Source organism: Neomonachus schauinslandi, chromosome 3 (assembly GCF_002201575.2).
Source record: "Neomonachus schauinslandi chromosome 3, ASM220157v2, whole genome shotgun sequence".
In the NCBI taxonomy this organism is placed as follows: domain Eukaryota; kingdom Metazoa; phylum Chordata; class Mammalia; order Carnivora; family Phocidae; genus Neomonachus; species Neomonachus schauinslandi.
The window spans coordinates 39120860-39148252 of record NC_058405.1 but is presented as its reverse complement, the minus strand read 5'-3'; the positions used below and the strand labels follow the sequence as shown (position 1 = coordinate 39148252).

General features: G+C 35.1%; 1 protein-coding gene across 1 annotated transcript in view; it reads right to left on the bottom strand.

The window, feature by feature from the left end:
• Nucleotides 1–27393, bottom strand: part of PCDH9 (protocadherin 9) — a 931358-nt gene that overhangs the window by 583247 nt on the left and 320718 nt on the right. Inside the window, exon 3 of the mRNA XM_021697858.1 lies at nucleotides 17346–17447. Within this exon, the coding sequence (XP_021553533.1) occupies nucleotides 17346–17447 (102 nt within the window). The remainder of the gene's footprint in view (nucleotides 1–17345; nucleotides 17448–27393) is intronic.

Here is a 27393-nt window from a genome sequence, read left to right as displayed (position 1 = left end):
GTTATTAACAGTAATTTATGGTATCTTAAAGAATTGGCTTTCATTAAGGTCCAATATGTTTCTTTTATTAGATATCTTTTAAAAATATGAAGTTCCTAGGCTCAACATTTAATGGAGAGAAACCGGTGGGAGAGAGAGGGTTCGAGCAAAAATCAGGATTGCGCTTTTCTACTGCCAAACCAGCCAATATTCCAGTTCACCAGTTGATGTTACTGAACTCTAAGATGTTTTTAGTTTTATCAGGCCCTTTTAGTACCCTGGTTGGTAAGAATACTTAATTTCTCTTTTGTTACTTCGAAGAGTATAGGAATAAAAATTGAAACAAATGGGAGGAATTGTAATAACATAACCTGTTAGAGCGTGTGATAGTAAATGGAGAGTTCTGCTGGGTTATGAACACCCGGGACCCAGAAAGAGCTGATATTTCTTTTTCATGAAAGTCTTTTCTTTATCTAAAAACTCATTTCTATTTAAGGATATCCTGCTGGACTTTTTCCATTTCTTCCATATGTTCCATGTCCTACCCCTATAGGAGGGATCCTCTTGGTATTGTAAAACATACCATTTGCTTCTCAGTGAAGTCCTCCAGCAGGAAAAGCTTTAACTATGGATCGATTCCCCCAACACGTTTAAATGTTTGGCATGAACTCAGGTACAATTATCAAACCTGGCCCTCTTACTGTCTCTTCTGTTGACTCATTTGCCTTCGGTGGAACATTTAAAAAAGGGACTTCTGTGTTTAGTTCTGTGTTTTTTGAAGGGCAAAGATGTCATTGAGCCCAATCTCTGATCTGAGCAGTTTCCAAAAGGTTTATCTCTCTCTAAGGGCTTATCAAAGAGGAGGGGAAAACTGGGTGAGAGGAATGTCCCTTCTCTACCTGCCCTCCAACCTTCCGCACAAAACATAAGCAGAATTGAAATCAGAAAGGGACCTGTGAGCATGTGTTGAGGGCCACAAAGGTGATTCCCCAGTGTCCGCAGCTGCAGCTTCCACTTGGAGCCTCCCGGGACTTGATTCTAAGTGGCTGTGAAAAGCCACTGAGGGATTTGTGTTAGCCAGAGGCCACGAAAGCTGCCATCCCCAACTGAGTGATTCTCTGTTCGAACTGGGCATAAGCCCAGTTCGAACAGAGAATCTGTTTTCTTCCCTCATTTCAAAGGGCACATTTCTGAATACTTTCTCATGTATAGGGGTGAACTGGGAACAATAATATTCATTTATAAAAGAAATCATAGTGTTAATCATTATAACTGAGTGTTAGTAAATACTGTGATATGGAAGTGGATGGATGTCTGAAGAGCCATGCATCCTAGTCCCTTCTTAAGAAAATGCACATTTATCTAGAAATTATTTAACAATGAAGCTACATTCTTTAAGTCAAAAAGTGACGCCAAGCTATCTGGATATTCTCCAATTCATGCATCCTGAGATACATATATCCCTGTGATACAACTTATTCAATATAGTCTTGAGGTAACTGGATATTCCCCACTTCCATTTTTTCCTTCTATCCTGTTGTGTGTGCGCCCTCTCTCATTCCCTCTAACCCACCCACCAACAAATATAGTAACACACACACACACACACCCCATGATTTTGGACAATTCCTTAAATTATTCCACACATTCTTCCAGGCAACGCTTTTTTTTTTTTTCCCCCTCTAGATTTGTGGTTTTGGCATTCCAACACCAAGTTCACATCCTGGACCATGCCTTCTATTAGTGGATGTCTGGGCAGTCTCCCAATAAAGCTGAGCAGTTTCAGTATCATTAGTGGGATGATGGTATTTCAGTTCCTCTTCCTTTCATTCCTCTTTAGTTTACTATCGGTGACACTGAGCTTAATGAACCAAACCACCTGCTCATGCATTAAAAACGGAGATGTGCATTCTGCCATGGGAAAAAAAAAATTGCTACATTCTATTTTCTACAGCAGACACTTTTTAGCAAACATAAAGTAGAAAAGGAAGCACAAGAATATTTGTATAAAAGGGAGATGTTAATAAAAGCATCTGAAACTTTCAAATAAGGAATGCACTAATTTGTAACTGTAGAGTGCCCTCATAAATAGCATGCATTCATAATAATATAAAATTAAGAGTACTCTTAGTACTAGCTATCTCTCTACTTTAGTACTGGTAACAGTAATATTAATATGCTAATTACTAACAAACCAACAGAAGTAGCCATTAAGTAACAGCTGTGTTATAAAATATTACCTAGATCTCCCCATCCATATCATTATTCCACATCATCTCTGGTATTTGAAGTGTACTAGACACCCGCTTAGAAGTAAAAGCATACCCATATAGCTAAAATTACTAAAAACCCAAATTGTGAAATCTAAATGTCATTTTTCTACATAACAAGAATATCAAAAATTATATTGTTGCAGACCTAAAAGTTATATATACTGCTTTTGGTAAAGGAGTGAATGCATACATAACATGGATAATAACCATACATTAAGTTGTATAGGTGGTGATCCAAAATTTTGGCCCCATATTTTGTGGTACTGAAGTCACTCTGATGTATCAAATCACTATGACATGGTCTTACTGAATTCAGCTTTTGCAAACACCTCTGGCTTTATATTAAACTAATTCATTTTACTCGCATCTCAGTGAGAGTGAGGTGGGAGAGTGTTACTCAAAATTGTCATTCTCATCAACTACACGTTCACGTAACTTAGTTATGCTGCACACGCAGAAAATGGATCCTTGAATCTTAGAGAGGTGATTTTTGAAGAAAGGTAAGCCTCAGAAGAGTGTGGATTTCTGATAGCAACTCCCGCAAAGGAAATACAAGGTGGGGTTCAGAAAGAGAGGGTAGAGAATGGGAAAGATAAACTGAAACTGTCTTGCAATCTTGCTTCATTCTTTTGGTAAATAAATTTCTATCTGCATTTCCCCACCAAGAAATGCACTGCACAGGGTTTATGAATTTTCCCAACATTTAGAACCTCTTAAAAGCAGTCAGGGCTCCTCCTTATGGAAGCTGTGATTTTCCTACAATAATTTTCTATAATTGTGCCAAAGAGCTAAAAATAAAAATGACATAAGAAGTTTCACCACAGTGAGACAAGCTCACTGTAGAACTGAGTCATCATCTTTGCGTTTCAGGAAGATATATCCAGGTTAGGAAATTCACTGTGCTGATTGCCTTCCTCGTGCCTGTGCTGGATAAGATATAAAGTCTATGGTATGTTTATCAATAACTGCTAGGAACTCTGGCCATAATCGAGTAGATAGCTGTAAAGTACTATCATATTGAGAAAGTAAATGTGATAAGAACCGTAACAGGCTGAGGTTTATTGAGAAAGTCCTGATTACGGTGCAGGCTGAGTACCTCTGATCTGGGGCCAGGGCTGCACAAAAGCGTTACAGAATTTATCGAGCCTTATTTAAACTAAACATATATCTAGCTCTCTCCTTTTTATTTCTCTTCATCATGCAGCAGAACATAATTTTTTGGTTTATCATGAAACTTCTGTCGTTCCATCCTCTAAGTCCTTTGTCACACTTCTCAAGGTCACGAGGGAGCCTCAGAAAGGAAATATTGTGTTGACTGGTTCTGTGATGCATATGCCTAATGGTGGTGCCTAATGAGCCTTTTGTATTTTCAGTGAAGTGACTAAAAGGTGGAGGGAGAGGGGCTTGTGAATCCTGTTAACAAGCTGTCCTCTGGAGATCCTGGTCCCCTGTGCCCCCAGACCTTTTTCACCAAGTGAAACCAAGAACTTTGCCCTCCGATTGCCACTATAGGGAGAGTAGACACTGTGGTTTGGAATTAAAATAAAGCATTCAGCAGTATAGGAGACTACTAGACTACTGCATTCTGAGAAAGAAGCACATGACAAAAAGCAAAGTTCACTCCTGCTGAGATGCTTTTCACCATCACTGTGTACATCAGTTGTTGTGGAAAGAATAGTACAGTTGCTTTAATTCTGTGAAGTTCGAATAGTGAGTGTGGCATAGCATGTGGATATATAAGTGTATTGATGTTAATCAAATATGCTCCTCTGGGTAAAGGCTTCTTGCTTTTCGTAACAATCCAGTAAACAGAAAGATAAGCAAACATAATTTATGTATAGCAGCTAGGGTCTCTATTTTGTATTTCTCAGCAGAGACCTGCTGTCTGGTGTATATATCAGGTTTTATGAATTATTATGTCACTAATGAAAGATGTTAGATGTTCCATATATGGAAGAGAAAAGGACTTATTCCCTGTGGGGTTATAATCTCACTTTTTTTTCCTTTCTCCATGGCATCATGATTCTACTGCTCTCAATCTATACCAATGAGGTTATTTTTCCCAGTTGCATTTGTTTTTGATCAGGTTTTTTTTAGTGTACCGTGGAATAATTTGCACACAGTGAAAGCCACCCACTTAGAAGTAAAGTTCTATGAGTTCTGACACACACAATCTGGGAACCTAAGATGCCCTTAATGCTCCCCTCAGATTGACTCAATTGAGGCAGACTTCTTCCTGACTCTAGGTCATTGGCCTCCCTTTTCTTAGAGCATTTACTTAAAAACAAAAAGAAAACTTGGCAATTTTAAGTTCTGTCTCTGCCCTTTTGAGATGTAACTCTTGCCACCTCTTGCCAGTTTCACATCTCAGAAATGTCTTTCCCCTAGTAGTTATCCCTTTGAAATGCACCCATCAAGAAAAATAGCTTCCGCATTTCCTAATCTCTGTGGGAGGGGAGGAGCCTAACTTTGCTAATTGCCAATCAGGAAGCACAGCCAGCCTATTCACATTGACCAAACTCCCTCTTAACAACCTCCAATCTTTTCCCACTAGCTCATCCCAGTGCTTAAAAATTGAAATCCTGCATTGATTTCAAAGGAGTTGAGTTCATTTCTCTCCTAACTATAGTCTTGAATAAACTCCTTTGCCTATTTAACTCCATCCAGTGCAATTTTTCATTCACATACAACTACGGTCAAATTATAGAACATCTTCATCACTCTAAGAACTTGCTCTGAGCCCCTCAAGCCCCAACTCCTGACAACCACTGATCTAAGTTCTGTCTCTAAATCTTTACCTTTTCTAAAATGTCACAGAAATCAAATCATACAATATGTAACCTTTTATATCTGTTTTTTTCTTTCACTTGGCATGATATTCATCCACATTATTGCATGTATCCGTGGCTTCTTCTTTTCACTGCTGCATTCTATTACATTGTATACTACCACAACTGATCTGTTTTCAACCCATATTTTGAATTTAAATTCGACTCTCCTTATTGTAATGATATTTGTCTTCCTTAATAAGTAAGTATTGTGTTTTCCAGATATATTTTGAATCAAGATTGGATTCACCCAAAACGTCCTTGCTTTTCCTTTCCAGGTTGGGTGGAGGTTTTCCATGGTTTCAACTGGAAAACTTTTCATATAATAACTATGCCAAGGGGCACCTGGGTGGCTCAGTCGTTAAGGGTCTGCCTTCGGCTCAGGTCATGATCCCAGAGTCCTGGGATGGAGCCCCGCATCAGGCTCCCTGCTCAGCGGGAAGCCTGCTTCTCCCTCTCCCACTCCCCTGCTTGTGTTCCCTCTCTCGCTGTGTCTCTCTCTGTCAAATAAATAAAATCTTAAAAAAAATAATAATAACTATGCCAATATATGAATAAACAATCCAGCCACCTCTTTAAAAACAATACCAAAACTTCTATAAAATTTTGGTAAAATGCATATCTACAAACTGCTTAAAATTAAACATCAATATGAAATTTGTTAACATTTTATACTGTTCATTTGTTCTAAACAGATATCATGTCCTAATTATCCATTCAAATCAAAACTGAGATAATTCAGCCAGAAAGTATATTTTAAAGCTGCTTGGGTCCTGTCCAAAGACTGGGAATAATAATATACCAAGAGAATAGGAATGTTATACAGTAGAAGGCTATAAGATCCAATTTGAAAAGAGTGTAAACCTCTTCCCTAAAAGTATATTTTTAAAGAAAATTCCTGTTGTTAGATGTGGGCTAAACTCACATATTTACATATTTTAAATATATGAACTTCATTATCTTAAAGTTCATTATCAAACCTACATATGTTATGGGATTTTGTTGGTTAGTTAGTTTTGGCTGCCTTTTTCATCTTTAACTGACAGTGAGTGGAATTATTTGGAGATTCTGACTCCTGGGCATCAAGGAACTTCCATCTTCTGTAGCTAGAGAACAGATTCCTAAAAAATGTTTAAATGTAGTGGCAGTCTCCTCAGTTTCATTCCAATGTTAAGATGCAAACATGTGGGTGATACACTGAAAAATTAAAATATATAAGAAAGTAGTAAGTAATTAATGACTTTTCCCTATATTCTCATATTACCTTACAAATTTAATTGGCTAGTTTTTTAATATTCATGGCCAATCTGAAACAACTTACATTTCATATATATGAGCAGTACTTGATCAATATAAAATTTTTAGCCATTTTTTATGTGTCCAAATTCAGAAAATGTCCATTGTATGCAAAATTCAAACTTCTGTAAATTACCCGAAAAAGAAGCTGGAGTTGGCTGCCACCCAAAATGTAGCTCTATTTCTGTCATTTTTCACTGTTTAACAGTGTTTGTGCCATAATTACAACATATCGTTGTGTTTGGGATTTACTATTTTGTAAAGCAGATAAAACTAGAAAAATTAATTGAATTTTGATCTTAGTTTTTAAAAATTCTTAGTAAAACTGGGAAAAAAGAAGATATATTTATGATAAGACATATAAGTCTCCTTAAAAAAAAAAAGATACATTCAAATGGGTAACAATGTCAAAAACAGTCAGAATTTGGTCTTAATCAGAAAGACTTTGGGCTTCTGCTTTTTTAATGAATGTTCATTTGCCCTTTTTGTTTTATTTTTTGATGTGTATCTTGTTTATAAATGGAGGCTTAAATTTCAAGAATCTTGACTTTAACATCATTAAATCAATTTTAGCATATAGTATCATACATGGTCTAGGCTATTATTTATAAAAATGAGTTATATGGAAAATAGTATTAATAGGTGTTCTTTCAATATGATTTCATAGTCAAGTTAGTTTACCAGGGAGTAGGTTAAACAATTGTAAATAGATTAATTTACTTTAAATTAGTTAAGTGCATTTATATGTTAACCCTATCCTAAATCACCAAGAGAAATCATTGAGGGGAGAATGTCTGAAATCTTTCCATTTAGACACCCTCTTTACAAGGCCCAATTATCCATGAGAAACACAGCTGTAAATTCTGCCCTAAGGTTAGAATTTGGCTAACAGGAGAGGTCACTGTGAAGGGACAGAGACTTGTATAATACCGTGAGTCAGGAGGCTGGTCTCAAACCCTGGATCTGCCACTACCTTTGTCAAAAGATTTAGAGCAGCCGCCAAGCGCACAACCCACAGACCTAGACTTTCTGCATTTGAATCCTGCCACAGCCCCTCATCTGCTGTGGGACCATACAAGGCACTTGGCTCCTATACCTCCCTTTATTGAACTACAACCGGAGTCATATGAGAGGACTGAGAAGTCAATTCAGTTAATATAATCAAAGTGTTTTTGAAGAGTTACTGATAAATGGTAATTGGTATGTAAATGTGAGCTATTTTCTACCAATGGCTTTCAAACTCTTGATCCCAACCCACAATAAGCAATTCATTTTACACAGAAACACAGTATAAACACTCAAATATACACAAACATACACATGTGAAGTAAAATAAAATAATACTTAACTGCATATACCATGCACTTTAATATTATTTATTCTCTTCTATTTACTATTCTTAGCCTCTTTTTTCCTCATTCTATTCTGTTCTAACCTATTTATTAAATTCTATACAATTTATTCTATTCTATTCTTTTCCATTCCATTAGGAAAAAGCTAGTCCTAAACCTCAGATTGCAAGACTTACTCATTTATCTATATGACCTATATGCTGATCATTAATGAAACTCTGCCTCAGTCCACCTTTCACATCAAACTTATTAGATACTTCATAAAATTTGAAAATTTTTTAAAAACTATATTCAGACTCCATTCCTGACCTGCTTAATATGGACCTCCTCATGGTCTTGGCTCCAGAATCTCTCTTGCACATAACATGCTGTAGATACCAAACAATCTAGGTTTCTAATAATTCCAAAATTGAAGAAATAAATGGGATTTAAAGAGAAGGTATCTACTTAATCTATTCTTTTTAAAGATTTCATTTGTATTTAATATATGCAGCACATACACATAAATTCTAACATACACTAATGTTTTTTGGAACTTTCTAAAGGAAAAAAAATAAAACTAGGTAACCATTACTCAACAATTAGAGTGATTCTATGCCACTTTAGAAATTTTAACATTTTTAAACTCAAAATTAAATAAAGTTAAAATAAAAGCTAAAATCAAGTCAAAGTTGGGATTATGTAGTTTATATTATCTGTAGGGATTAAGTGGTTTATATTAGCTGTATCATTTTTCTATTCTTAATTGGCATAGACAAGTGTGTGTTAAGCCTTTTTAAATACTTAAAACATTCTTATATCTATATCTACAACTTTATGTACTATAGAACAGATAAGAAGACTAGCTGTAATTCTACCTCCATTCTTCCCAGAATTTGGTGACACAACAAATGACATCTCATGCACCCCCTGGAGTAATCATGATATATGTCTATAGAGTATAATAATAATATTTATGTTATATAAATATATAAAACCAGCGCAAACATCCAAAAACCCATTTCAAGTTTGAAGTATCTTACTATCAGAATTTCTGTAGCTTACATAATTTAGAACATACTTATAAATCCTATAATGTATATGTACAATTAAAATTGTTTTATAAAATATTAAATATCATCTATAAAAATATTGATTCTTGGTGGATATTTGGAAATCAGAATGAGGATTTTATAACATGAAGTGCTTTTGTGAAAAATATTTATTTCACTTGTCAATGTGCACTTCTAACAATAGATCTTTTGACATTCTATTCGATTTCCAAATCCTTTCAATGGTAGTTAGAAAGAAATCTCATAGTTCACAATCATTGCAGAGTAGAAGAAAATTTTATTTATTATTATCTCAATATTGCAATTTTCTAAAAAAAGTTAACATTTTCTATTTTTCTATCTTTTCCATTTCTATACTCTTCTCACATGTATTTGTATTACCTTTACTCCTCCCGATGTGTCTTCAATATCCTCATATATTTTGTGTCCCAATGAATTATTTGTGACCATGTACTCTATAGGACTTTAAATATGAGACTTCCTGGCAGGCTTCCCTACTAGTATCCACGGATAGAGGCAAAACCTTCTGAAAACTCCACACGTCTATGTTAATTCCATTAGCAAATGGCTGGCCTGTATTAATCACAACATGCAACTTCACTTGATTAAAAAGCACTGTGAGGCAGGTATGTTTTTCTCTCATTCCCACAGTCTGATATTATTATCATTTCTCGTGTGGTTTCCATGCTGATGTAACAAATACTGATTTGTACCTTTTTGTATTCTACCTTTTGGTTGTTTTGTTATGTTTTTAGGATCCTTCAGTGAAAGGTACTATGGTTGTCATTTGTTTCAAAGGCCCTTCTCCTCTCTCTTCGTACACTTCCTTCTCTCCACAAACAGCTGCACCACACCTGTCATTCGGAACGGCGAAGATGTCTCTGGCAGAGAAGCCTATGCCTATGACACACAGAGTGGCTTCAAACAACGAATTAGAAGGGGCTGGGCCAAGCAAGGTTTGGTGCTGTCCATCAAACATGCAACCAGCCATGGACACCATCAGAAAATCTGTCAAATGTGGTTCTTCCTGTGAATAAACCCAAGGCCACTTGTTCTGTGGCAAAGAAGAAACTGGCAGAACATGTGTAATAAAAAATAAAAGAAGGTGATGGCCATCCTTTATACAGACTTAAGTAATTGGAAAAAAATCTTAACCTAGTGGAAAACCCAATACCTGATTTATAGCTGCTTCTGGAATAAAGGGAATCAAACTGAAAACTTCTCCATGAATCTCCAATGGAGCAATTCCCAATTGATCAAGTATATTTATTTAGCATCTGGAAAACACTAATGTGCACTTTCTTTAATAATAGGGGGCTATCAATTATTATAAATAAAATCAGATTTGCACATTCACATACAGCCGCAACCTTAACATCACATCTATTACATATATTCGTTTAAAATTTATTTAAAATCTAAATCTGTAGGAATGCATCTATAAATATGCATATCTGAGTTCACAATTAAGTGTTTAGGAGTTTTTAAACCAACAATATTGAACACAAATTGAGAAACATTATATAGTCATTTTTCTTAATAATTAAAAGTGTATGTAGATATCACATCAACTGAGAATGTCAAGTTTGATAGGTATTATCATTCTGTATTTTGAACCAGGATGAAGTCTTGATCATAGAACCAGGAAAGAGCTCTGAATTGAGAAGAGAAATAACCAGTGGAACTTTTCTCAAACCTGTGATGACTTCTTCCAATACCCAGCCTTCACACATGCAATCTTCTTGAGAAACATTCTCATTTGTCCACGACCACAGTGATCACACCACTCCCGATCATTCACCTGGTAGACTTGTCAAGACTTACATTAACATTATTATGTTTTTCCTCTACTAGGTTAAATCGGGTCCTGTTGTGTGTTCTTGAATCTTGAACATATTGTAGCACTTTTGCACTTTATGGTAACTTACTATTAAGAGTGTATCCCCTGCAATATCTGAGACACAAAGAAGCATGTGTGCCTGCTCAGCCTGATGTACTTAGCATATCACATAACAGCATCTCTGATATATTTGCTGGATGAATATTTGTGGAAGGCAGGCAAGCCAGATTGTTAATTTAAGACTCATAGATTGGTTTCTGCATAATTATGGAAAAGGTCAACAAGGGGAAGATGGATAATTTGTTTTCCCTCCAAAGAACAGTCTCAACATCATGTTTATGGGCAAGAAACAAAGGAATGTCTAGCACCCAATCTCTTTATCTGGTTTAGGGAACAGTTCCATTTTAAAAATTAAATCAGGGGCGCCTGGGTGGCTCAGTTGGTTAAGCGACTGCCTTCGGCTCAGGTCATGATCCTAGAGTCCCGGGATCGAGTCCCGCATTGGGCTCCCTGCTCGGCAGGGAGTCTGCTTCTCCCTCTGACCCTCCTCCCTCTCATGCTCTCTGTCTCACATTCTCTGTCTCAAATAAATAAATAAAATCTTAAAAAATAAAAATAAAAATAAAAAAAATAAAAATTAAATCAAACTGCATCAGAATGCAGAGATTGTAGTACAGAGTTGGTCAAATGTGTATATTTTTATATTTCCCCACATTACTAATACCTCCTACAATTTTCAAACATAAGTTCAATAGTGTGAAATAAAACAATATTCATGTTTCTATGAAAATATCATAGACATGAATGTATGTAGTGTCTATGTACTATTGTACTATAAATGAGTTCTTAGTAATTTGTTTCAAATTATACATACTTACTTGGTAGCTAATAAGTGGTTAAAAAATTGAAAGATTTAGGGAAAATTCATCCATACATAATATAAGTTACATATAACAAATACCTATCAAGGAGAGTTTTCAACCAGTCATTAAATACTATTTATAATGGTAGTCAGCAATTGTCCCGGGATTTGTTAGAAACTGTCTGCAAGGCCAATCTTACATAAAATGGCCTGTAAGATCTTTGACTTTTCCCAGCTGGACATGTGAGAACTTAACTCTGACAAATCTGCAACCCATGATATGTATTTTGTTGTTATTTTGCCAAAGTGCAGATTTGGATCCTTTACTATAAAGGATGAAAGAGGAATAAATATTATCTAGGGAGTGAGCCAGTCTGTCATTTAGCATACTTTCTCTACTGATTATAATATATGCAAAGTTTCACAGTAAGTGACTGAGGTGTAACACAGCTTTTATCATGTTTGTTAACTTATTTCATTTTGGAGGGTAATCCTATATGTTACTGAGAATTTAAATATTTTGATATATTAGGAGTTATTCCCAAAATATATATATATATATATATATATATATGTATATAATATGTGTTTGTGCATGTGTGTGTATTTTGAATATTTTTACCTTTGGGGTTTTAGAAAAGGTTGTTCTTATGAAGAAAGAAAACGAAAATAAACTGGCTTGTGAATTAATTTATTATTATTAGTGAAAATCTATTAATTTAAATTACCTGTATTACTCCCAAATATTATAACACATAAAGACTTATTGCTAAATGATTTGCCTATTATTTTAACTTAAAAGCTGGTATCAACTGTAATATCTCTTCTAAGGACTGAACGTGTTTATTTTATTGGAAGTTAAATGTGTTTGGGTCACACAACTGTATAAAACACCAAAAACAGGAAAATGTAAGTATGTAGTGTAATATTAATATATTAAGTTCTATTTATTTAGATCTATTTAGTTAAGGTTAATCTGTGATAGGTACAGAAAAGAAAAAAGGAAAGGAAAGACCAAGATCAAGTGAGACAAAGGCAAAAGGCTTTTCATCTTTCCCTTTTTAATAGAAAGTAACAGATAATGTTACCATTTTGCTGTTACTCCATTTGGTATTATTAATTTAAACAGGAGGGTTCTAAGCTGTAGTTACAAATATGGAGAACCCTTGTTCTCCTCGCTCTCAGTGTGCCCTTGGTTCAGTGAAATTCAAGTTCAAGGTGTACCTGTAACTTCATCTTTAAGGGTGAGAAAATTATGCTTACCCAGAAGACTACTGTCCTAAATGAGGTTACGAGCGTGAAATGCAAGACACACAATAATAGTAACAGTATAATACATTTTAGTTCTATTCTCTTCCCACTTGCTCCTTTCACTCTCCATTTGACACATATTTATTCTATTAAATATTTCGAGCAAATGACACAATTGGAATGTTCATGAAATTCCAGTGATAATTTAACTTCTGTGTATCTCCTAATCCAGCAAAACCTGTGTTACAAATTTGTGTAAAAGGTCAGAAACATTTCTCTTATCAAAATTGTTTTCCCAGTTTTGGTTGGGAGATTTATAGTAGTCGTCCATCCTGGGATATCTTGATCAACCATCTGCACCCACGAATTTCACACTTGCGATAACTGCCACATTTCCGAAGTCTGGCGGCTAAAATTCATACTTATTTTAAAACTCTTCCCCCAATCTCCCTAACTCTTAGAGTTAAGATTTCCATCTGACATTGATTTTCAGATTTCATTGCTACAAGGGAAAAGCCTTATCTCAAGAATTCATACACTGAACACTAGACTATTTTGTAAAAATACTTTAGCTCAAGCATCAAAAACAGTGACAGGGAACAGCTACTCATACTGAGATGCAGTCTTGTGTGAATTCCAATAACTATGAGACATTTTCCTACAGACTGCAGAATACAGACACTCAAAGCTCTATCTGCTTCCATTCTACGCTATTTCATGGGTAAAGGGAACTGAACATAATAGAAGGGAAATGACAATAAAATTTATAGATCAAAGATGTTTAGTAAAGGTAATATGCATTTATGGCATGAAAACAATGTGCACTTATTCATTTCTATGCTTCTATTTTAACCATTAAGGCACTTTGTGTATCCAATGACAGAGGCCTGCCAGGAAGAGAAAACTTAAATATGAGAGTTTGTTTATATTCCACACCTTATTTAAAATCTAATTTAAGAAAAATTTCAAGGGGCGCCTGGGTGGCTCAGTCGTTAAGCGTCTGCCTTCGGCTCAGGTCATGATCCCAGGGTCCTGGGATCGAGTCCAACATCGGGCTCCCTGCTCGGCGGGAAGCCTGCTTCTCCCTCTCCCTCTCCCATTCCCCCTGCTTGTGTTCCTGCTCTCGCTCTCTCTCTCTCTGTCAAATAAATAAATAAAGTCTTTAAAAAAAAAGAGAAAAATTTCAAATATGAACTATTTTCTCCAACATTTGCTTGGAAAAATTTTTATGCAGCTTGGAGGTAGTATTAGATCACCCCAGGATCCATAAAACCTGGATCTCATTCTAGTGCTATCACTAGCTAGCTCTGTGACCTAGAGCAAGCTACTCCATCTTTCTTGTCCTCAAGTTATGCTTCAGTAGTATGAATATATAATCTCCATGGTCCCTGACAGCCAAATAGCCTGTGAATTTTTTTTGACTTAGATACTATCTTAGAGCAGTTAACTTGTAGTTTCTGAAACTGTGTTGCTGTGGTAATATTCCAACTCCATTAATTACTACCTGTGTGAATTCAAGCAACTTATGTAACCTCTGTGTGTCTCAGTTTCCCTATCTGTAAAACGGGAATAATAATAATGGGGTTGTTGTCAGAAGTAAATGAGCTATATTTTAATGATTCAATATGTAAGCTTTCTTATATTTTAACATACCTTAAAGCAGGATACATATTAAAGAAATCATAAATAAGCACTTACCAGAGTTTAATCAATGACATTTTTCCCAACGGTAAATGAAATTATAGCATGTGTTATACTAAGATGTTATACAGTAACATCTGAACATCTTAGATTAGACAAAGTTTGGTAATACCTATGAAATGCTTGGGGTAATGTCTGGTACAAAAATTCCCCAATAGCTGATATTAACATTTCTCTGTAAGTAAGCAATAATTGTTATATCTAAGTTAAGCATGATGGGTAAAGTCTGATAATTTAAGAATGATTAAAAGCTCACTAGTCATACAGCCTTCATTCCATTTTGTATCTAAAGTCATAATAAAACTACATTCAGATTAATCAATATCACTTAACAAAAAGTATGACTTTCTACTTGAACAGTATAGTCTTACTTAATTAAATATTTTCTAAGATTAAAAGATGTAACATGTTCTTTTTTTTTTACTTTAGTAAGGTGATTAAAGAGGGAAGGTATAAATGGTGAGAAAATTAAAAAAACTTGTAATATATTTACCAGGCTTACCACATTATTCAATATAAAGGGAAAAAAAATAACAGCATAGCACAGGAACCAACTTTGTAGGTTATAATCACCTCTCATTAACTCTCAAGAATGGTTAATACTAGATTAATAAGGATTTTAAGGAACAGGTTACTGCAACTATCCCCTTTGTTATTGGTCTACAGATATTAAGCATTTATGCAGAAACCCTGTCTCACAAAATGCTTTACTTCCGTTTCCAAGTTGTATTTTCTAAGAAACATCAAAGATTTTCTCTCTGCCATTTAAAAAAAAAAGGTACACTTCCTAAATAAGGTATATTGAGATGAAAAACAATTTAAACTCATCAAGGACAAAATGTAAATGATGACCAAATATACACATAAAAAGCTTGACATAGGCGCTGGAATACAGTAGGCACCACAAAAGTGTCAGTTGTCAATATCATCATCCTTATTTAGTATCACAGAGCACTAGAGAGAGCTAGGACCTTCAAGATAACCTAATCTGAAACCATTCAGACTGTAATGGGCCTGGAATATGATGGTAAAGTGAGAATTTGTGAGACAAAAGTTTTCTAAAATAATTTATTTTCCTTTGTTTATCAATATAACACAGGAGATTTCTTTCACCGTTCTTTGATAATTACTCATAATATAAGTCAACACGGTAACTCTGAGTATCATCTTTTTCTTATCCATATTCTCTAGCAAATAAACCCTGTACAAACTGTGTTCTTGTGCTTTGGGCCTTATAAAATACCTAACGAAGAATAAAAATATAGCTCATAGAAAATTATTTTAATTATAGCTCACTTAAATTCTCTACAAAAAAAGTAAGAAAATATTCAGGATTTCAATGGCTTTCAGAACTTTCTGTGTGGGCTTTGTAAATATTTATGTGGGTTTTTATATATGAATAAAATTTTATTTCTGCCATAGAGTGTTATTATGTTATATTGGATGAAATAAGGGTGACTCATGGGAGAAATTTTCATGTTCTACACACTTAAATTATACACAGTAATGATGAAAAATCAAAGGGTTAAATTATAGTTCTTCTTTCAACAATCAAGTGATTGAGATTTTGGAGAAAGAGAGAAAATAACAGCAAAACAGGAAGAAGAATATATACTATAGGTTAGAAGGATGTTTCTGAATAGTTAGATCAACACAAAGAAAAAGAAAATATGTGAAGGAAGTATTAGGGGATAAAACTGTCCAAATTATCACTTTATCCTTTTTCCACCTTAATTAATAGCTTGTTAGGAAAGAAAGTGCTTACTCAATCAAATTTCTATTAATCAAAGTAGTTTCTCTGACCTACATTACTGCTCGGAGTTTGGAGAATGATAGATTTCTTTACTTGGCAAAATCAAGTGCAAAAACCCTGTACTATTAATAATAAATCAAAATATTTTCAAAACCTTTAAGGAAATGGGGGAAAAAACCTACCTTCAATGAGAAAATAGAATACATAGGAAACACTAACACTCACACATAAATATATACATATACATATTATCTACCTATCTCTCCATCATCTACCTACAATCTATATGTTAAGACTATAGAAATACATGAAACAAATATGTACGCATTAATATTAGAGTTAACTACTGAAACACAATTCCTTAAAAAATCGATCTTCTATTGTACAATGTGAACATAGTTAACACTACTAAACTGTAACTTTAAAATGATTAAAATGGTAAATTTTGTTATATGTTTTAAATCACAATTTTAATAAACTAAAAGAAAGATAACAGAATTTTGCATCCAGCCATGTTAGAATAATTGGTACTGGAATAGCCCTCCCAATATAAAAAAAAAAAAGAAAAGAAAGAAAGAAAAAAGAATAAAATGTAGATCTTCTACATTTTACAATGATGGACTCATCAAGAAAAAAGGAAAGTAATTTTTATTTTAAATCCAAATATACAAGGAAATAAAGGATCAAGCTGAGAAAAGGTAGAAAAAAAGGAAATGATTGATGGAAATTCCAGTTAACCTGCTCATACTAAGCAACACTGTCTTCTTTATTTTCCTTAAGTATAGGGGATGAAGCAAATCAGTCTTTCAATAGGATGTTCGTATCTTTGAGCTCAACTAATAAAAATGAATCAATTAAGAATTTTTAACTCCAAAAGAAAGTTGCTTATTACTTTCTCCAAAACTAGGTAATAATCAACACTTTGCATTAAATGACAAGAACATCAGAGCTGGACTATTACCAAAGAGGAAAAATATTATTTGCCTTTTGTTCTAAAATTGTTTATTTAAGTTGTTTAAAAAAGCACTAGTACACAAATATGACCATAAAAGAGGATGGCAAAGAAAATATTTATAATAGTTGACTCAGACTATATAAATCACTAGGAAAATACAAACTGCTCAGTACTAACATGGTCTCTATAGAGATACAGCATACCTCGTAATGGCTTTCTTCATTCTCCTGAATGTGGAAACCCGCAGAGCTGGGACATTTCTGAGGAGTGACAGGAATATTGTCACTTTTGCTGTGTGAGTTACACTGAAAGAGATTACCAAATAATTGTGACAAACTACTCCACATTTAGAGTGTCTATCGAGAGACATGGTTGTTTGCTAAGAGTCTAATTAAAGGAGTACCATTTGAACTAGCAAGGGTCCACACTCATAGGAACATGCATTAATATGGAGCCTTTTCCAAAAAAAAAAGATTAAAAATATCCCCAGGATAAACAAATTGTCAGAATGTTTTAAGTGAAACTAAAAAAAATCTCAAATGTAGCTATTTTATTTTTACTCTGTCTTTTTTTAAAGCCATATCATCATGCTTATGATTTTAGTAGCTAAATCTTACATGGTGCTATTTGTGTGAGGTATAGCTTGATATATATCATACACATCTCAACATAGATATTATTATTATCCCCACTTACAGGTGAGGAAAACTGGGCATACAAACTATTCTTTCCAAGGTTGGTCTGCCTACCCAGGTTTCCGGGGATACGCCTCATACCTTATCTACTACATGCACGGCCTTTATAAATGATATATTTGAAACAAACAAAGTGAAAAACTAAAAGTTTAATGTCTTGAAATATTACTTCACTTTTCTTCTGTACCAAATATCAAGTATTTTTTGAAACAGGTTCACTTGGAAAGGATGTGAATTTTGCAATATAAGACATTAAATTATGGCCTGACCTTTCTCCATGAAAATATTAAAATGGTTGTTTTCCACATTTCTCACAAGATTTTTTATGTGAAAATAAGATATTATTCACTTCCTGTTATCCTTGCTTCTTTCTTTCCTAAATCTCTTATTAGATTCAAGGCAAGGAATATTTATAAGTATTGCCAGTTTCTTATTAAGCATAACATTGGAATTTCGAAGGCTTCTACATTAATGAAAGATATTGTAGTGCTTCCAAAAAAGTTTCACCATTGGTATATAACCTTTCCTCTCTCATAAGACTAACATATGAACATATCTTTATGACATAAGTAGGGAAGATAATATTTTTTCAAACTAGTATGGCACATTTTCAATTAACTAATGAAGTTTTACTTTCCCCATGCCAAAGAATAATCTGTTAGAAAATGACTATCAAAGACATTTTAAAAAGCAAATTAATTTTTTAGGTTAGTGTTAAGTTCAGTATATTTTCACCTCAAGACCACTATTTTATATATTTAAATGTTTTTAAAACATATTACATTCTTTTAGACTTATTTTGAAATAATTTTAAACACAGAAAGGGGTAAAAACACCAAAAAAGAATTCTAGGATTCCCTTTATTACTATTTCAAATACATCAATCAATTATCTCATTGTTAGTTTAAGGGAAATAGCAATATGACAGACTAGGAAGGCATGACTCTCAAACCCAAACCCCTATTAGAAACCTTTCCACATAAAAAAGATTTTTTTTTGTTCCTGTCCTCTCTACAAACAGTATCATTTCAACCATGTTCAAAACTTACCTCCTCTAGGAACTTTTCATGGGTAAACAAATAGCAGTGACCATTTTATCCTCTGCTTGCAACCTAAGTAACTTCTAGGTGTAGTTTGCTAGGTGTAGGCTGCTCTGTCAGTTTAATTCTTGGGATGTGCCTAGGTTTGTCTGAACAACATCACTGTTAATTATGAAGGACTATTTTCCACATTTCTCCACAGTGGTTTCCTTTGCTTTCCAAAGAAAAACCTTCAACCTTAAAACAGTTACTGTCATCTATGATGTTTCCTTGACACTGTAATCATTCAATTCCTGTCCCTTGCCTCTCCTCATATCTATTCATGCTGATTAATCTTTTTAAAACATCTCATGTCTTATGCAGTGTTTCTCCCTAGAAACATTTCAATTCCTGTGGCCTGGCAGTGACTCTCACCCTGGCTGTATATTAGAAACACCTGGGGAGCTTTAAAAAAATACCCATAACTGAGCCCTACCTCACACCAGATGAATTAGACCTCAGGCAAAAACATGGTTTAAATACCCAGGTAATTCTAATGTGCAGCCAGAGTTTAGAATCCCTAGGTTAACATTTCTTTGTCTGGTGCTCAGGGCAATAAAGCAAATTTTGGCCTCACTCCTCTTTTGATCTGATCTCTTGCTCTTTAGCATTTGTTCTTCCTTTTCCTTATTTAATGTCACTTGTTGGGAGTTGTTTTTTTCATGGATTATATCATAATGCCTTTGAATGTGAAAAAATATCCTATATTTGTATAATACTTTATACCTTTACAAAAAGATTTTATGTATTATCTACCAGAAACCTCTGCAGAGAGGTAGAAACATAAACCTTCTTTAACAGATGGAGAAGACAAGGTTCAGATATATTCAGTGCCCTCATGCAACGATTTGCCAAGTAAAAGCATTCCTAAGGAACAAGACTCAGGCTATTTTTCCTCTGCCATATCTCCCTTAAGGAGTTAGTTCAGGCCAACAGACACATGAAAAAGTGCTCAACATCGCTCAGCATCAGGGAAATCCAAATCAAAACCTCAATGAGATACCACCTCACACCAGTCAGAATGGCTAAAATCAACAAGTCAGGAAACGACAGATGTTGGCGGGGATGTGGAGAAAGGGGAACCCTCCTACACTGTTGGTGGGAATGCAAGCTGGTGCAGCCACTCTGGAAAACAGTATGGAGGTTCCTCAAAAAGTTGAAAATAGAGCTACCATACAATTCAGCAATTGCACTACTGGGTATTTACCCCAAAGATACAAATGTAAGGATCCGAAGAGGTACGTGCACCCCGATGTTTATAGCAGCAATGTGCACAATAGCCAAATTATGGAAAGAGCCAAGATGTCCATTGACAGAGGAATGGATAAAGAAGATGTGGTATATATATACAATGGAATATTATGCAGCCATCAAAAGGAATGTGATCTTGCCATTTGCAACCTCTGAGTATCATCTTTTTCTTATCCACATTCTCTAGCAAATAAACCCTGTACAAACTGTGTTCTTGTGCTTTGGGCCTTATAAAATATCTAACGAAGAATAAAAATATGGCTCATAGAAACTTATTTTAATTATAGCTCATTTAAATTCTCTACAAAAAAAGTAAGGAAATATTCAGGATTTCAATGGCTTTCAGAACTTTCTGTGTGGGCTTTGTAAATATTTATGTGGGTTTTTATATATGAATAAAATTTTATTTCTGCCATAGAGTGTTATTGTGTTATTATCGGATGAAATAAGGGTGACTCATGGGAGAAATTTTCATGTTCTACACACTTGAAATATACACAGTAATGATGAAAAATCAAAGGGTTAAATTATAGTTCTTCTTTCAACAATCAAGTGATTGAGATTTTGGAGAAAGAGAGAAAATAAAAGCAAAATAGGAAGAAGAATATATACTATAGGTTAGAAGGATGTTTCTGAATAGTTAGATCAACACAAAGAAAAAGGGACTGGAGGGTGTTATGCTGAACGAAATAAGTGAATCAGAGAAAGACATGTATCATATGACCTCACTGATATGAGGAATTCTTAATCTCAGGAAACAAATTGAGGGTTGCTGGAGTGGGGGGGGGAGGGATGGGGTGGCTGGGTGATAGACATTGGGGAGGGTATGTGCTATGGTGAGCGCTGTGAATTGTGCAAGACTGTTGAATCACAGATCTGTACGTCTGAAACAAATAATGCAATATATGTTAAGAAAAAAAAAAAAGAAGAAGAAGAAGAAGATAGCAGGAGGGGAAGAATGAAGGGGGGGAAATCGGAGGGGGAGACGAACCATGAGAGATGAATGGACTCTGAAAAACAAACTGAGGGTTCTAGAGGGGAGGGGGGGGTGGGAGGATGGGTTAGCCTGGTGGTGGGTATTGAGGAGGGCACATTCTGCATGGAGCACTGGGTGTTACGCACAAACAATGAATTATGGAACACTACATCAAAAACTAATGATGTAATGTATGGTGATTAACATAACAATAATTTTTTTTTTAAAAAGGAGTTAGTTCATTTGCTCATTCATTCACATATTCTATTCTGCTTATTTGTTCATTTGTTTGATCATCAGATATTTACTGAGTGTGTGCTATGTGTCAGGATTTTATTGGTTCATTAAGATGTGGCATTTAATATCTGTAATATTCATTCCAACAGTGAAACCATACATAGAAATAAATAGCCACCATGATATGTGAAAATGCCACATGAAAATGTATGCACAGGTTGCTTAGGGACAAAGAAGATAGAATGACTAGATTCCTGGGTTTGATATGTGGGAAGAATCTGGAAAGATGGAGGGAATCATGGTTGGCACACACTCACAACAGAACAAACCGCATGTGCAAAGTCTAGAAGACATGAATTCTTGTGACTTGGTCTGTGAGCTGCAAGGATTTTGACAGTACTTTAACCATGAAACCTGTGAGGATTGATTTAACGATAGGGACAAGTTCAAAGAGCATTAAATTTAACAGTGGATCCAAGATGAGAAGTTACAGAATCGGGCTTAACATAAGGGAGGACTACCAAATAATGGGATAAGTGCTTCACAGTGGTGCTGCCAAGGGTGAGCCTGATCACCTTCCTCTCTCTCCCAAGTTCAATAAAGAAATATAAGCAAACTGGGTGTGTTTGCAATATGACTGTGACACCTGAGTAAGTCCCTCCAGCCCAACAAGATCTCAACCCTAAGCCTCTCCTGTGCCTAATTCTAGGGCAGCCTCTGTTTATAAAGCAACAAATGGCACCAAAGGAAAAGTTTAACCCACTTTTCCTTCCTCACTTTTTAAAAATTTTGAGTATTATGACGTAAATAGCCTCTGGGGATTATACATCTATAAGCTTGAGAAAAAAAAGGAAATTTAAAAATAATTCAATCAACAATATTTTGAGATCAAATATTATAAATAGCAAAAACTTTAAGGAAATAAGTTCTTAAGTGAAGAACAATTTAATCACGATGAATCCTTTCTAACAAGTTTCTATTTCAGGGAGAGCTGTAGCCTGAAATGGAAAGAAGATTTATTATAAATGTCTCAAGATTTCACCCACTAAAATTTTTTCTTCTATTTGCCAAATTTGATATGAATAACTATATAAAGAATTATGGTTAAGATGAATTCACTAGGGTGCCTGGGTGGCTCAGTTGGTTAAGCGACTGCCTTCGGCTCAGGTCATGATCCTGGAGTCCCTGGATCGAGTCCCGCATTGGGCTCCCTGCTCGGCAGGGAGTCTGCTTCTCCCTCTGACCTTCCTCCCTCTCATGCTCTCTGTCTCTCATTCTCTCTGTCAAATAAATAAATAAAATCTTAAAAAAAAAAAAAAAGATGAATTCACTAAATCAGATTTCATATTGCAGACAAATCACTTGAGAGGTCCAGAGCTCAATAACAACAATCATATTAAATGGAAATCACTGTAAATACATTGGTTTTATATTTTAAAATCCATTTGATGTTTTCCATTACCTACGATTAATAGCCTCTATTTTTTTTAAAGATTTTATTTATTTATTTGAGAGAGAGAGAATGAGAGAGAGCACATGACGGCGGGGGGGGAGGTCAGAGGGAGAAGCAGACTCCCTGCCGAGCAGGGAGCCCGATGCGGGACTTGATCCAGGGACTCCAGGATCATGACCTGAGCCGAAGGCAGTCGCTTAACCAACTGAGCCACCCAGGCGCCCAATAGTCTCTATTTTAATATGTGGATAAATCTTGCTTCCCCAAAACACCCACTGTAGTTCTTGGGAAATTGTCATTCACTACCTACAGAAATACCTACAAAAAAAAAAAAAAAAGAGAGAGAGAGAAAGAAAGAGAAAAGAAAGAAAGAAAGAAAGGGAGGGGGGAAGGAAGGAAGGAAGAAGAAGTGGAAGGAAGGAAGGAAGGAAGGAAGGAAGGAAGGAAGGAAGGAAGGAAGAAAAAGAAAGAGAAGAAAGAAAGAAAGAAGAAAGAAAGAAAGAAAGAAAGAAAGAAAGAAAGAAAGAAAGAAAGAAAGAAAGAAAGAAAGAAAAAAAGAAATACCTACTCAAACCTGCCTCATGGTCAGGAATATTAGCTTTTTCATTTTTGACAAATTTCTAAGAAGGGAGTTCATAGTCATGATATCAAGAGAAAAGTATCAACAGTGGCAAAAGCAACAAAAGTTTTATGAAAAGTCACATAACCATAACTAAGCCACAGCTGTTTTCTTTGCTAAAAGGGGGTTTTTACATTTTCTATCAAACTCTATAGCAACAATATGTCCTTTTATTCTACTCCTCCTCCTACCTTTTTATAAAATCAAGATTGTTTGTTAAAAAATCAATGGCACTGTTATAAGTTTTGTGCAATCATTATAGAGGGAGTAGCCTTGTATTTTTGTGCTATAGGTTTCATTAAATAATTCCATTTGTTAAGAACTCCCACTGAAAATATTATTCCTACCCTTTTTAAGAAATTCTTTTTGTGAAGAACTATAAAACATTCTTAAAACTTTTGATTAAAAAGAGCTCTAAGGTTAAGAAATTCACATTTACAAAAAAGAATTTAAAGAACTGTGTGTACGTGGTGTCTTGAACTTCTCTCCATTCATTCCTTTGGAGGACCCACATGTGTCAGGTTTTCACCACCCCCATTCCACTGAACTGCTCTGTCATAACCACCAATGATTTCTACAGTAGTAACTCAAAGAGCAATTCTCCGTTCTCATCTCATTTGACACGACTGATAATTCTTTTTCTTCTGGACATATTTATGTCACTAGCCTTCTAGGATACCACACACTTATAGATTTCTTTTTACCCCTGTGGTCTCTTTCTGGAATCATTTAACTGTTCATGTTGTTATTGTTGTTATTAAAAAAAATAAAAAAACAAACTGAAAAATAGAGAAAATGAAATCTCAGTACTTTCTCAGAAAGTGTTTTCTGATAATGTTCTCCACTAGTTCCTGACTCTAAGATACTTCCTAAAATAGACAAATGAACAATTTCTTATTTATTTTTTAAAGATTTTATTTATTTATCTGAGAGTGAGTAAGAGAGAGAGCGAGGACAAGTGGGGAAGGTGTAGAGGGAGAGGGAGAAGCAGGCTCCCCGCTGAGCAGGGAGCCCGACGCGGGACTCGATCCCAGGACTCCAGGATCACGACCTGAGCTGAAGGCAGACGCTTAACCGACTGAGCCACCCAGGTGCCCCAACAATTTCTTATTTATAAGCAGACAAGGGAAGAACTCCTAGAATGTCCCTAACCGTGTTTACTTCAAAGAACATATTTTAAGAGTATTTCTAGAAATTGATGAAAATAATTTAAGAGATCTGTAGTGCAGATCCTTACCATTTCTGAAACTGTGTTCCAATCACTTACTGTCCTGGAACCTACTGTGTTTCAAATCAGAAACTCGGAGCCTGTATCAGCAGCCTTCTAACATCCTCTATATATCTTCTCCATTGGCTTATTTTCCTATCGTCATAAATATAATTTGAAAACAAGGCTAAAATGTTCTTCAAACTGTGGTGAACACAAAGTGATTCAGCTTGGGTAATAGGTATTTTGATTTAAAATAAAAATGCATTATAATAAATTTTAAAACCAAATGCCATATAAATACCTGTTCATATCATAGAAATACACATGGCCAGAATCTATTAACAATTCCAAGGTAGAGATTCCTTAAGTAAAATGAAAAACAAAGGTGGACCATCAAAGGCTTCAAAAGGAATGTCAACTATACCTTTAGGAAACAGGAACCTGTTTATTATTTTTAAATTTTTGTTTTGCCTCTCTCTTTAAAAAAATATTATTTTTTCTTTAAAAATCAGAGACAGAAATATCACAAAATATTAGCATATGTTAACTCTGGGTACAGGGACATAGGTATTTTCCTTATTTCTTTTTACTTTTTCTAAATTTTTCAAATACCTAAATATGAATAAGCGCATAGAAAAAAGGATTAGCGTGGCTTTGTTAAAAACCTCAACAAGATTCTTGATAATGGTTGTAAAACAGTTTTATAAGCCATAAAATCTTGTAATTGGGCATATTCAGAAATAAAGATACCCTGTGGATGTTAGGTACCTTCTTTTGGCTCAGGGTCAATTCTCCCCTTGTCAGTAGAAAATGTTTCTCTGGGGCACCTGGGTGGCTCAGTTGGTTGAGCGTCTGACTTGAGCTCAGGTCTTGATATCCAGATCCTAGGATTGAGCCCCACATCGGGCTCCCCGCTTAGCCGAGAGTCTGCTCCTTCTGCCCCTCCCCCCTCCCCAATCCCTGATCTTGCTCTCTCTCTCTCTTTCTCTCAAATAAATAAAATCTTACAAAAAAGAAAAAAAAAAAAAAAAAAAGGAAATGTTTCTCTAAAGCCAGGTGAGAAACATGCTAATTTTTCCTTCTCTTGTACTACAGCATAAAGGTCTTTCTCTACTTCCTTTAAATATAGTTTTGCTTTTTTTCACTTCACGAGGGAACATGATCCTCCTATTGATAATTTATCAGAGGTATATAATACAATGCCTTCGGCATTACTAGGTGTTTTATAGTATTTTAAGTGAAAATTTTAAGTGGAATAAATGAATAATGCAAGACTTTACAATGATTTATATTCGCCTAGATTGTTTTGGCTTCTAACTCTCTGGGTGATAATTTCTTTGTAGCTGTTTTCTTTTGTTTTCTTTTTGTTTGTTTGTTTTTGTTCGGTTTTCTGCTGTTCCACAACAGACAATTTAATTGGAAATTCGTATCCCCAAATTAGCATCACGGATGCTATCACAAAAATAAGGTGCACTAGTAGCATAAATTGAGAGTACTTGTGGTGGAAACATTAAACAAAGCAGTGGTTTTAGTCTTCATGCTTTGTCTCTCCAACTGGACCCTTAGCAACTCATGGAGAGAAGTAACTTCCTCACAGTAGTATATTACCTAAGTGGATAGATCTGAAGTGACCTACTATATACATGAACAAACAGCTCCTGTCCAACGCCCAGGTCCTGCAGCATTTCCCTACCCAGGAGACTTTGCCAAGTTCACCTTTGGTTCTTCTAGGGCAGCAAACCACCTGGTAAGCAAGTTGACTAGGATCTGCTTCAGAACTCCCCGAAACGACCAATAACCCTTACCACTTTGTATAAATTTTCCTTCACCCTTCTCTCAATCACCATTCCAGACCTCCTTTCAGTCTAGAGACGCCATTTCTACTTCTTGATGACTCAAAGGTACCTCCTCTCCTCTCTTTCTCAATAGCAGTTTTTTGTTCCCTATCCCAACAAGCCTTTTCATTTTTGATCCAGGTTTGCACAGTGACTAGGCAGATAGAGGTGGTCACTACTATTCAAAAAACAGCAAAAAGTTGACTATCCCATGTGGGATTTTTGAGAAAACAAAAGACGATTTTTTAGTCTTTTGGCACAGGCCATTAAATAGACCAGTTGGGTTTCTTCAATTATAGTTCCTTTTGATCAAATGAAATTAAAATTTAAAAAAGTATTTCATGGGACAACTGGGTGGCTCTAGTTGGTTAAGCGTCCGCTTTTGGCACAGGTCTTGAGGTCATGATCCCAGCGTCCTGGGAATGAGTCCTGCATTGGGTTCCTTGCTCAGCAGGGAGCCTGCTTTTCCCTCTGCCTTCTTGTGTGTTCTCTCCCTCTCTCTCTCTCTCTTACAAATAAATAAATAAAATCTTTTAAAAAAAGTATTTCTTATTGTGCATTTTGTTGTTGCAAGTAGGTCATGTTTAAAGCATTAGTAGAAACTTTACCTCAATTTACAACTTTATGATACACTAAATGAAACCCACTTGTTCCAAAACAGTCAAGCTACAAGGGATAGTTTATAATCAAAAAAAATTCTTAACAAACTAAGTAAAAAAAAAAAAAAAAGGAAAAAAAAGCTTAAGAATATGAAATTAAAGTCTGAGGAAATTCAGTAAGAGGTACAAGCCCAAGCACCAGATGAGACATATTATTTTTTTCTTTGTTTAGGAATTTCTGTCTCATATGCTATTCCAAAATTTAATGGTCTCTATCACCGGCTGGCTGACATTTTT